Source organism: Tarenaya hassleriana, unplaced genomic scaffold (genome assembly GCF_000463585.1).
Source record: "Tarenaya hassleriana unplaced genomic scaffold, ASM46358v1 Cleome1, whole genome shotgun sequence".
Taxonomy (NCBI): domain Eukaryota; kingdom Viridiplantae; phylum Streptophyta; class Magnoliopsida; order Brassicales; family Cleomaceae; genus Tarenaya; species Tarenaya hassleriana.
The window spans coordinates 10,436,159-10,448,166 of record NW_010960187.1 but is presented as its reverse complement, the minus strand read 5'-3'; the positions used below and the strand labels follow the sequence as shown (position 1 = coordinate 10,448,166).

General features: G+C 36.3%; 3 protein-coding genes and 1 pseudogene across 3 annotated transcripts in view; 3 read left to right on the top strand and 1 right to left on the bottom strand.

The window, feature by feature from the left end:
• The window catches only part of LOC104825704, a 2,789-nt gene extending 2,562 nt beyond the window's left edge, over positions 1–227 (bottom strand). The window contains exon 1 of the mRNA XM_010558077.1: positions 11–227. Coding sequence (XP_010556379.1) covers positions 11–227 — 217 coding nt within the window. The remainder of the gene's footprint in view (positions 1–10) is intronic.
• Positions 228–3,018: 2,791 nt separating this feature from the next.
• On the top strand, positions 3,019–4,593 carry LOC104822559 (probable S-adenosylmethionine-dependent methyltransferase At5g38780). Its single transcript, XM_010553814.2, has 3 exons — positions 3,019–3,160; positions 3,286–3,963; positions 4,194–4,593. Exons 1-3 carry the CDS (start codon positions 3,035–3,037, stop codon positions 4,530–4,532), a joined length of 1,143 nt encoding a protein of 380 aa, XP_010552116.1. The 5' UTR covers positions 3,019–3,034; the 3' UTR covers positions 4,533–4,593.
• A 435-nt stretch (positions 4,594–5,028) lies between these two features.
• Positions 5,029–6,749, top strand: LOC104825694 (annotated as a pseudogene).
• Positions 6,750–8,329: 1,580 nt separating this feature from the next.
• Positions 8,330–11,779, top strand: LOC104825683. The gene is made up of 4 exons (XM_010558060.1): positions 8,330–8,519; positions 8,620–10,828; positions 10,893–10,956; positions 11,675–11,779. The coding sequence occupies exons 1-4, from the start codon at positions 8,330–8,332 to the stop codon at positions 11,777–11,779; spliced, it is 2,568 nt and encodes an 855-aa protein (XP_010556362.1).
• Positions 11,780–12,008: the final 229 nt, after the last annotated feature.

Genomic DNA, 12,008 nt, shown 5'->3' with positions numbered 1-12,008 from the left:
GGTAGATAACTTAGCTGAATATTTGCTTTTCCTTTGTCCACATTCATATCAGAATGTAACTCCTCAACCAGATGTCTGTATGTCAAATCTGTCGGAGGAAAAAGGAATATCACACCCTTGGCATCTTTAACTTTTCCTTCCCATTCATATTCTCCACTTGCATTCATTATCCACTTGCCACCAGACTTGTAATAAACAATTGTCATTCTTTCATCACTTACAGCCATTATGCCTGTACAAAATAAACACAAAATGGTGAAACTGGTTTGACGTGTTTGACGTGTTTCACGAGTTTGACGAGTTTGACGAGTTTGACGAGTTTGACCAGTTGGACAAAATGGTCACTTTCACCAATGTGACGAGTTAATTTGACCAGTTTAACTGATATATATATATATATTACATTTGACTCATCTATATTATACAAATACGAAAATTAAAAAACCCTAAATACCTAAAATATATATCGGCTTTAAAAAAAACTTATCTATTAACGGGATCTACGTTTATTGGATGAGTTTCTTAGAGATTTCACTTGTTTCTCGCAGTAAATTTGCCAGAAAATTGCGCTGGAGAAGAGACATTCAAGAGAGAGAAGAAGAAAAACTCGAAGAGAGAGAACGCGATGTATGGCGGGAGAGAACGATAAAGAGGAGAGAGAAAATAAGGTAAAAAGTAGATCTATATTTTATTTATTTTAGTATATTATAATATTATATAAATAAATGAAGGGTATTATAGGGATTCTACATTTATAAGGGTATATCTGATGTTGCCGTTTTTTTGTTACTGTGCGAGGGTATGGGCTGTAAGTGAAATCGACATTTAAGGGTATTTTTGCAATTGCTCCTCATAAAAGAGTGGATTGTTGGGGTTTTACCATTACCGTGAACCGTAAATCACGAATCGATAAATAAGAACACTTTACTTGTGTGAACATGCTAGTATGATAATATCTAGTATAATTGTACCGTCAAGACGGAAAGTGGTTGATGACGACTTTAAGTAGAAATACTAATTCATCACAATAGATTTAATCCCTATATATATCCTTCTTTCTTTAAGTGAGGTCCATCGAAAAAGTTCACTATAATAAATAATTTCTGGGTTACAAACATCTACAATATAGTCTCCAATAAATATGGGATACAACAAAGAGATTTCTGAATGTTAACCCGGTATTCAAATCTCAATAATCCCTCAAACGTTAACTATAACTTACTATTACGGCAAGTTACTACGTCACTTATGGTTCATGCAACCAAATTCCTATCTCTCTGTAGAAAAACAATCTCAAAGAGTTAAGAATAAACATACGGAATATCAGCTCAAACAAAAAAGAGATGACGACCATCCGAATTTCCAAATCACTCGAACATATGCGGTCGAATCATCAACGGCGGACAATTTCGATAAAACCTTCTTCTTCTTTTTTTTTCGTTTCTCCGGTCCAGACGGTTAAAGATCAAAATCTCATGCAAACAAAATCAAGATAAAACAGTGTAGAAGCTCATACAAAAATTTCGGATGGATCGTACAAAACCCCCTCTCTATGTTTATAGAGAATTCTGAGCTTAACAATTACATTAACTTGGCAAGCGGATGCATCATTAATTATATCCAGCAAGTTGCTAATGCTCCATACCCTTACGATATTTGATCTTGTCTCCCAATAATGCAATACCCATTTCTTTTTCTTTCTTTTCATTGAAAGACCATTCCTCCACTAGAAAGAACCCATGCACTAAGGATTATTTTAGTAACTTCCGCACCAAAACCCAGACTAATTTGGAGACTGGAGTTTAACTATGTGATTAGTAATATACACCCCTCCCTAAACTTGAGGTTCAAATTCGAAGCGGGACAGACGCTTCCCATTTCACCGATTGAACTATCCAGGTTTGTACCTATGTATCAAGGATTACTCGTATGGAGCTATATAAATGTTTCTGTTTTTTTTTTGTTGTATGTTTCCCATTCATAAAAGATATTAATTTTTATATTACCGGTTGAACCACTCAAACTTGGGTTTAGTGTTGTAATATGTACGAGGAAGAAATATAATTCTAGAAAAACACTAGTTGCCTAACAAATATGTAAAATAAATTGGGATTAGAGTTTCTTTCATCATTCATTCCTATAAACAAGCCTTGCAGTTGTGGTAATTCTAGAGGAGAAGTTCAGTTATTGTTAGACAGATTCCATCGAAAAACTGAGGCAGACAATTAAGTCCATACAAACCAAATTAAACCGACTCGAAATCTATTTTGATTCATCGACAATCCAAATCTAAAAGTGGAATCGTTTAAATAAGGTATAGAATTACTCAAATTTGGTTGATCTAGTGGTGCTCTTATTTTAGATTCAAGTATAAGGGGAAGAGTATTCAACCAGACTTTTTCGATCTTTTGAGAGATATAGTTGAGTCAAATGACCTCTGAATTTTTGAATTAAAAAATATATACAATTAATATATTTTCATTTTCATCTTGCCTAAACAGCAAGTGGTAGGTATCGCTCCTAATTTGTGTTTCTCAGCCCCTATTTTTTTTTTGTAATTCAGATATTTGCGACTATTTGAAAATCCACGATTTTTGTATTAAAAAAAATGAATAACAAACTATACTATAAATATTCGGGTCGATCCAATTCAAATACCCAAAGTCCATTTTGCATCCCGATGTCTGCCCAAGTTGTCCACCGTTATTTGTCCACAACAATTATCTGCTACAAAAAATGAACGCAAAAAAAAAAAAAAGGAAAACAAAAGGCTGCAATATTGTAAAATCATGTAGCTTATCAATTACCTTTTTATATCCATTAAATGAATTCACAAAAATTTTCCTTTAACGCAAAAAGTAGAAAATAAAAGGCTGCAATAGGATAAAATCATGACGCTTATCAATAATATTTTTTTCTTTTCGTCCATTAATTGAATTCACAAAAGTTGTCCTTTTACGCACTAAACCAACCGATATCCTCCGTATCCAATGTTTTCGGCTATAAATTGAATTGAAACTCGAAAGAAAAAATTATGTCACGAGAAATTTTGGAGTCCGGTTGGGAAGAAATGGCGAACAGAAAGCCGACGTTAATTCAATCTTATCCCATGATCGGTGGCGACGGTCCACATAGTTATCTTCGTAATTCTTCGTACCAAGTGAGTTTTTACGAAGCATTGCCTTAACTATACTTGTAATTTTGGATTTGGTTGTGCAGTTAAGAGTGTGATTAGATGTTTGATTTATGTATTTATGTACCGATTCTCTACTTCTTGTCCTGCAGAAAGCTGCAATAGAGAGTGTAAGGGTAAAGACAAGAGAAGCCATTTTAGCAAAACTCGACCTTGAAACCCCAAACTCTGAGCTTTCCATATATAGAATAGCGGATTTCGGTTGTTCAATTGGATCCAACACATTAGATATTGTCCAAAACATTATAGAAACCTTAAAACTCAAACACCAACAAGAAGAAACCAAAGGAAATAACAACGAACACCTCGAGTTCCATGTTTTCTTCAATGATAAACCAGAGAACGATTTCAATATTCTCTTCAAAACCCTACCTTGGTATTACCTCGACAGTGAAGTTTTTGCTTGTGGTGTTCCCTGTTCCTTTCACTACCAACTGTTCCCAAGAAACAGTATTCACATCGGACACACTTCTAATACACTCCTTTGGCTGTCAAGATGTCCTGAAGATGTTTGTAACCGAAACTCACAAGCTTGGAACAGAAATAGCATACACTGCACTAATTTCATCGTAGAAGTGGCTCGAGCTTACAAGAAACAATTCAAGAAGGATATGGGAGCTTTCGTTGAAGCTAGAGCTCAAGAACTTGTCCCTGGAGGATTGATGATTGTTTTGGGATTGTGTTTGCCCGATGGTGTAAAGATGATTCGGACATGGAAAGGTGTTGTCTTTGATATGATCGGAGATTGTTTGATGGATATGGCGAAATCGGTAAGAAAGCTTGGAACTTTTATATTGCCAAATACTATATATATATATGTGTGTGTGTGTATAGTTAAAGAACCCCATGGGATTTGATTATGCTAAATACTTAAACAAATATGCTAAAGTTATATTGTCTTTTATATTTTAATTTTCAATATCGTTAGGCGAAACATTATATGGGCATTGAGTGCACACTTCATAATAATATGATTCTCTCTTCTTTTGCATCGGTGCAGGGAATAATAAACGAGGGAAAGGTCGAGTCCTTCAACTTGCCATTATACTTCCCACAATTTAGGGAATTGATGGAAGTGATAGAGCAAAATGGGTGTTTTAGCATTGAGATTATGGAAGAAGTAAAGCATCCTATGGAGGATATGTCATTTAGCGACGACTTCATCGTTTCCATGTTTCGAGCCGGCATCCATGGAATCATCGAAGGACATTTTGGGAGCGGTGTGATTGATGAACTGTTTGATCGGTTTGCTAAGAAGTTGAACAAAGAGCCTATTGATTTCAAAGATTGCCAAAAGGATATGCAATACTTTATTTTACTTAAACGAAAGGTCCGTTGAGAAGTATCAAATATTACGATTATTACGTGTTTGGTGTGTTGGTTGAATCTGTGTTTTGTTATGCTCGTCTAGTTTTTTTTTTTTTTTTGGCAATTCGAATATTTATGAGTATTCAATGTTTTTTTAATATGGACAATTTTCCAATGGACCAATCAAATTAAAACCCTTATATTTTTTTATATACCCCATATATGCCCACCATCATTTGGCAACAATTTGTCGGCAATAATGATCAACTACGTAAACGAATGAAAGTATGAAACGTGGAAAATGGAAAGAGAGAGACGCATTAGGGGTCAAATCATGTCGCATCTTAAATTATTATTTTTTTGTCCGTTTAATGACTTCAAATTATTTCCTCTGTACGCATAGAAACCGGTATATCCGGTTATCTCATGGTTTTAGCTATAAATTGGAAATAAAACTAGGAGGGAAAGATTGTGTCACAAGAAGGGAATGGCGAACGTAAAGCCGGACATTAATTCAATTTTGTCCCATGATCGGTGGTGACGGTCCACATAGTTATCTTCGTAATTCCTCGTACCAAGTAAGTTTCTATGAAATATATATTAGATCATGTATATTTATAATATTGTGTTTGGTTGTATATATTTAGATGTATTCATATATCTAAATTTTATGTCTCGTATCCTCCAGAGAGAGCTGCAATTGAGAGTGCAAGAGGAAAGATCAAAGAAGCCATTTTAGCAAAGCTTGATATCGAAACCTCTAAATCAAATCTAAATCTATACAGAATAGCGGATTTCGGTCGTTCTGTTGGATCCAACACATTAGATGTTGTCCAAAACATTGTTGAGACAGTAAAACTCAAAAACAAACAAGAAGAAACCAAAGGAAACAACCATGGACACTTTGAATTCCAGGTTTTCTTCAATGATCAACTCGACAATGACTTCAATACTCTCTTCAAAACCCTAACTCGGTATTACCTCGACCATGGAATCTTTGCCTGTGGCGTTCCCGGTTCCTTCTACCGCTGGTTATTCCCGAGAAACAGCCTTCACATTGGACACACTTCTAATACACTCCATTGGCTCTCAAGAACTCCTGAAGATGTTTGTAACCGAAACTCACAAGCTTGGAACATAAATAGCATACATTGTTCTAATTTAGTCGAAGAAGTGACCGATGCTTACAAAAAACAGTTCAAGAAGGACATGGAAGCTTTCATTGAAGCTAGAGCTCAAGAATTTGTCTCTGAAGGATTGATGATTATGTTAGGAGGTTGTCTGCCCGATGGTGTACAGATGATTCGGACATGGAAAGGTGTTGTATATGACATGATCGGGGATTGTCTGATCGATATGGCCAAATTGGTAAGAAAGCTCGAATCTGTTTTCTTGGCTCAGTTTTGACATTAGGTTAGTCTCCAACCACACACACACACATATATATATTTCTAGAGGTAAAGAAATTCCACCTGATTTAAATTATATACTGAAACAAAATGTTATTTGAAAGCCCTTTTTTTTTATCTTGTTACGTTTTAAATCCTAATAATCAACAGACAATATTTAGACATCGACTCTTCAAGTTTGAACTCGATCCCATCATAAGAAATATAATTCCTAATATTATAAGTAATAAAATTGAAACAAAATAATATATAAACGACCTTACATTCGATATAATTCTCAATACCATATGCTAATATTTCAAATTGTTCAATCCAAAAATATAGAACACTCAGAGAGAAACAGCCCCATAGTTCACAATAATATGTTTCTCTCTTCGTTTGCATCAGTGCAGGGAATAACAAGCGAGGAAAAGGTCGAGTTCTTCAACTTGCCGTTATACTTCCCACAATTTAGCGAATTGAAAGAAGTGATAGAGCAAAATGGTGTTTCAGCATTGAGATTATAGAAGAAGTGAAGCATCCTATGGAGGATATGCCATTCAACAACGACTTCATTGCTTCCATGCATCGAGCCGGCTTCCATGGAATCATACCAAGAACATTTCGGAGATGCTGTGACTGATGAACTGTTTGATCGGTTTGCTAAGAAGTTGACCAAAGACCCTGTTGATTTCAAAGTGTGCCAAAAGGATATGCAATACTTTATCTTACTTAAACGAAACATCCGTTGATAAGTTGCAAAATTTACGTTTGTCATTCCCATAGTTGTTGCATTAAAAAATGGAGTCTGCCTTCACTCTGTGTTCAACTCCTATCTGTGCGCATAACCCCTATTTTTTTCTTTCACCTGCAAATTCCAACTGTTTTTTAATCCATTTCCCGTTACTATTAAACAAATCTATTTTTAGAATATTTTTTTTGGCGTTTTAGAGTACCAAAGAGAATACAAAACTAAAACTGGTTACTTTTGGCCTTACAAAAAAGAAAAAAAAATATCTTTTTAATATTTTTCATGTCTATAAATAAGAGAAACCTAGGTGAATGCTCTTTTCAAGTGAAGGCTGGGTTGGAAAAAAGTTTCGCCCCATCCATTACCGATTGATTCATCCAATCTTGGATATCATGTATGAATAATAAAACATGTCCAAGTGATATTACATATGCCCTTTAATCAATTATATAAATTGAGATTGCCAATCACAAACACGATCGGAGTCCGTGTTTTTACGGAAACTAATGTACTTAGATTTTGGTATTATATTTACAAGTCTTGTTTGAGACAATTATTATTACCGTCATGGGCGGATCTATTTGTTAATAGGTGGGTCCTATGCCCTCATCCAATTACTTAATTTTTTAAAAAAATATGAAAAAATGAACTTCTCAATTTTTACAAAATAAAAATCTAAACTTTATTTTTTATCAAATAAAACATCAATTTTATTTTTCGGTAAAAAATAAACCCGAACTTTATAATCTTTCTCATTTTTAAACCTATTGCTGATATGGCATTTCGATTTCTTCTGTGGCAAGTCATTATTTTGATCGTATTTGACATATTATCATCCACATGTCATGATATCGGAACGCGACGTCAGCAATAGGTTTAAAAATGAGAAAGGTTATAAAGTTCGGGTTTATTTTTGACAAAAATGAAGTTGATGTTGTATTTGATAAAAAAAAAAGTTTAGATTTTATTTTGTAAAAATTGAAAAATTTATATTTTCTTTGGGATTTTCCCTAATTTTTTTTAATTCCTTCATAAAATTATAAAAAAAATTTGAATAATATTTGTTAAAGCAAGGAAATAGCATATTCAGAATCTAGAAGATTCAAATCAACAAATGGAAGTATGGAGAGGAAAGAAACAACAAAAGGAAAGAAGACACTTGCATCAATGAAGAAAAAGGAAAAATGCATATTATGAAGATATTGAGAGAATCAACGTACGATGGCATATATGGACTGAAGACCTCATTGTTGAAGGCTGTCGAGATTATTGCTACTGAGAAGCAGAGTCTGTGACCTTGGTGAGAGTCACATGTACGGGAAACACTGGTGAGAGATATCTGAGAGAACGTGAGGTAGATCTGAGGGGGAGCCTTAAGTAACAGGCGAACCGCTCACTGGCCTAGACGAGGTCTAGGGTAACACGTGATGTGCGCTGCACACAAAGTGTTTGTGGCTGATAGAATTTCTTGTGATATTGGGGTTTTACTCAGGGGGAGTGAAACTGGGTGGGTTGAGTGCTACTTGGAAAGGATTGAAGTGTACTTGACACGTATCAAAGAAATAGAATCAGTTTGGGAATTTTTGACTTGCAATATCGTGTGAGAATGCTTTTTCAATTGGTATCAGAGCTGGTCACTGATCGTAGGAATATTTCCTCTCATATCGGTGTAAGATTCAGATTCACACGATGGAAGGTTTCAAGAAGTTTCAATCGCTCGGGAACACTACTATGCTCGACTCAACCAACTATGGGCATTGGAAAGTCAAGATGAGTTCTTATATTCGTGGGCTTGATGAAGATACTTGGAGTGCAGTTACGGACGGATGGACTCGACCGACTGATATTATCGATGGAATTGCCAAAGTGAAACCAAAGAGTATGGACAAATCAAGAAAAGCGGGATTCTGCCTTGAACCAGAAAGCGCTATCTATCATTTTCAGCAGTGTGTGTCATGAAGAGTTTGAACAAATTCAAGGATATGAAACTGCAAAGGATGCATGGGATACTTTGAAGCTTATACATGAAGGAACATCCAAAGTGAAAAGAAACAGATTGGATATGATAGATCTCCAATTTGAGCGTCTGAGAATGGAATATGATGAGAGTGTTAAAGAGTTCTGTGGGAAGTTGAGTGCCTTGTTGAATGAGGCGAGTGTTCTTGGAAGGAGAATCAGCAATGACAAACTTGTGAAGAAGCTCTTGAACAGTCTACCAGCAAAATATCATTCTCAGATCTTGGTGTTTGAAGGAGTAAACAATCTAGAGACCGTCACATTCAAGGAAGCTGTAGGTACTTTCGCTGCCCATGAATTGAGGCTACAATTGATGAATGGAGGGTCATCTGTCCAACAGAAAAAGAGACAAGGTATCGCTCTTCATGTTCCTGAAACAAGAGAGACCGTGTTAGAGAGTAGAAAACCGGTGAAGAACAAGAAACAGTCTGAAGAAGAGTTGCATGATGAGATGGCTTCTGTCATTAAGAAGTTCAACAAGTTCTTCAAGGGAAAGAATAAATTTGGACAGCAAAGTGACAGAGATTCAGGAAAATGCTTGGAATGTAGGGGTGCAGGACACTGGAAGGCTGAATGTCCGAGCATTGCAAGGATGGAAAGCGTGCTGAAAAATCTCAAGAAAACTCAATGCTTTGAATGCAGGGGTTTTGGTCACACAAAGAGGGAATGCATAAAACAGAAAAGAAAATCCTTGATCACTCATGAGGATGACTCTTCAAATGAAGAAAGTGAGAGTGATGAGGATAATCTATCTAACTTTGTGGCATTCCTCGGGGTTATCGAAGAAGAAAATGATGAAGTGATGAATAGTGATGATGAAGAAGTCACTGAGGAGGAATTGTTTGAAGAGATGAACAAATTGGTGAAAATGAATAAACAGCTGATCAGTGACAAACAACAGTTGGAGAAGGATCTCAGTCGGGTTCAGATGCAACTGACAGACACTCAACAGAAGCTAGCTCAAAAAGAAGAAGAAGCTTCACTTATGAAATGTCAGTTGGAAGGCACTAAGAAGAATCTGCACCTTCTCGGAAATGGAACTGGAAAGCTGGATCACTTACTGGGATTAGGTCGAAACTCTGGCCTTGGATATCAAGGTAAATCACATTCTGATCTAAAATTTGTGTCTGGAGGAAATTTGAGTCAAGAGCCACCTGCAACCAAACGAAGTAGTACTCACCCACGACCGTTTGTGAGAAAGACTGATTGGAGAGGTCGAGAAAATAGGAGTTGTTATCACTGTGGCAAAGAAGGACATCTCAGACGTAACTGTTTCTATTTGAGGAGAAACAGAGGAATTTCCAGGTATCCACCACCATCCTATGATTATCCTCCTTGGAATCTCAGGTGGGTTCGTAAATCAGATTTAGCGTGCAATGTGGCATACACTACTGAGCAGAACAACGATACTGGAATCTGGTACTTTGACAGTGGATGTTCCAAGCATATGACTGGTAATCAAGCGCTGTTGAAAGGGTTCATTGAAACACCAAGTGGAGGGAGTGTTACATTTGGTGATGGGAAACAAGGAAAGATTTTGGGTAAAGGAACACTGGATCATGCTGGGCTACCCAAACTGACTGACGTCAAGGTAGTTCAAGGACTGAAAGCCAACCTCATCAGTATTAGTCAGCTATGTGACAATGGGATGAGAGTGAAATTTACGAAGAATGCTTGCTTCGTATCTGATGTGAAAAACAAGCGTGTCCTAACAGGGAAGAGGAATTCCAACAACTGCTACACTTGGATCAACTCAAAGACAGAATCTACGCAACAGACGGTCAAGCGGATCAGTAAGTATGTGAATGAAACTCTAGAGTTTGGATTGCACTACACAAAGGACTCTAGCTGCGAGTTGGTGGGATTCTGTAATGCGGACTGGGGAGATCATGCTGATGATCGACGAAGTACTTCTGCCGAAGCAGAATACATGGTCTTGGGAAGCTGTTGCACTCAACTTCTGTGGATGCGTCAGATGCTATTCGATTACGGTATCAACTTACCCTCTTTTACTGCACGTTGTGATGATACGAGTGGCATTAATATCTCAAAGAATTGTGTGCAACATCATTTGCTACGGGAACAAGTTGAGAAGAAAACCATGATGATTAAGTATGTTCCTACTGAGAAACAATTGGTTGACATATTCACTAAACCTCTAAATATGAACAGGTTTGTTTGTTTACAAAAATCCCTTAGTGTGGGGGAGCTCTAATTTTTTTTCTCAACATTTTAGAAGAAAAATGTGCAGGAAAGAGTATAGGTCAGGAGATGTGAAAGTCAATGAGATGAAAATGAAGGTAAGAAGGGCTTCACTATTTCTCAGGTATATCTCACTGATATAGTAGTTTCAATACAGGTTCTGGTACTCCGCTGTCATGGAAAACAAAAAAAAGGGAAAAAAATGAAAAAGAACAGAACAGAAAGGGATATCTATACAAAGTTCATGACATGAGTAAACAAATGAGCTACTCGGGTCTAAGTTGTGAGACGAGATTCTATACGATGGTCTAAGGGCTGAAGAACAAAAAAAAAAAGTTCTGAATACTCCGCTGTAGATGACAGAAAAATTGTATCTATAAGAGTATATCTCTAAAAGAGATAGTCTGGATCTAAATGGTGGGAAGTCCTTGTTGATACAACGTCCTAGAAGTTCAGAACCTGAATACTAAAGAGTATGAAAAATTGTTCAACACTATGTATGGTTTGAGAAGTGCCTGAGAATGTGTGAAGTGCAACTGACCGAAAGGATCATTTCAGAGACTTGATTATCTTCATGACAGGTATCTCTAACCTAATCGTTTGATTCTCTTTTGTTGATGTGTGATTTTTTTTTAAAATGACCTGTGATTATTTAGACGCTTTAGTAATATGAACATGTTAAATTGTGACGAGGCGGGAACTGAAAAATCACTAGTGTTTTCGAAAAACTTAAAATTTTCCGTTTAAATGCGTGGTTTTCAAACTTGTCTGGATATTGAGCTTAAATGTTTTTTGAGCTTCTGCTTAAACACACAGGGGGAGAAAATGGAAATTAAGGTTCGATCAGTTTCAGATGCTAAGATCAACATTCCGCTGCGACTAAGTCTGATCAGAAAGAGTAAACTGAGTATGAACCAGTAGTTCAAAATTACTGAAGTAGATTTCACTTAATTATGTGTTCTGAATGTTACGTGTGTTTACTGTCTGAATTTGTCTAGTGATATGACCTTGGTTATGTGTGTTATGTTGAACCAAATGTGTAGACATATCTTGGTTGCTATGAATTGCGATTACGTGTTCTGTGAGTTTGAGTGTGTCTAACCAGAAAGTCAAAAAGGGGGAGATTGTTAAAGTAAGGAAATAGCATATT

What these genes read in the sequence shown, in the direction of transcription:
- LOC104822559 (XM_010553814.2), top strand. Translation starts at nt 3,035, where the DNA reads ATGTCACGAGAAATTTTGGAGTCCGGTTGGGAAGAAATGGCGAACAGA. An exon ending in TTCGTAATTCTTCGTACCAA is followed by an intron (nt 3,161 to 3,285) that starts GTGAGTTTTTAC and finishes CTTGTCCTGCAG; the next exon opens with AAAGCTGCAATAGAGAGTGT. An exon ending in TGATGGATATGGCGAAATCG is followed by an intron (nt 3,964 to 4,193) that starts GTAAGAAAGCTT and finishes GCATCGGTGCAG; the next exon opens with GGAATAATAAACGAGGGAAA.
- LOC104825683 (XM_010558060.1), top strand. Translation starts at nt 8,330, where the DNA reads ATGGAAGGTTTCAAGAAGTTTCAATCGCTCGGGAACACTACTATGCTC. An exon ending in TGCCAAAGTGAAACCAAAGA is followed by an intron (nt 8,520 to 8,619) that starts GTATGGACAAAT and finishes AACAAATTCAAG; the next exon opens with GATATGAAACTGCAAAGGAT. An exon ending in TCAATGAGATGAAAATGAAG is followed by an intron (nt 10,957 to 11,674) that starts GTAAGAAGGGCT and finishes TTAAACACACAG; the next exon opens with GGGGAGAAAATGGAAATTAA.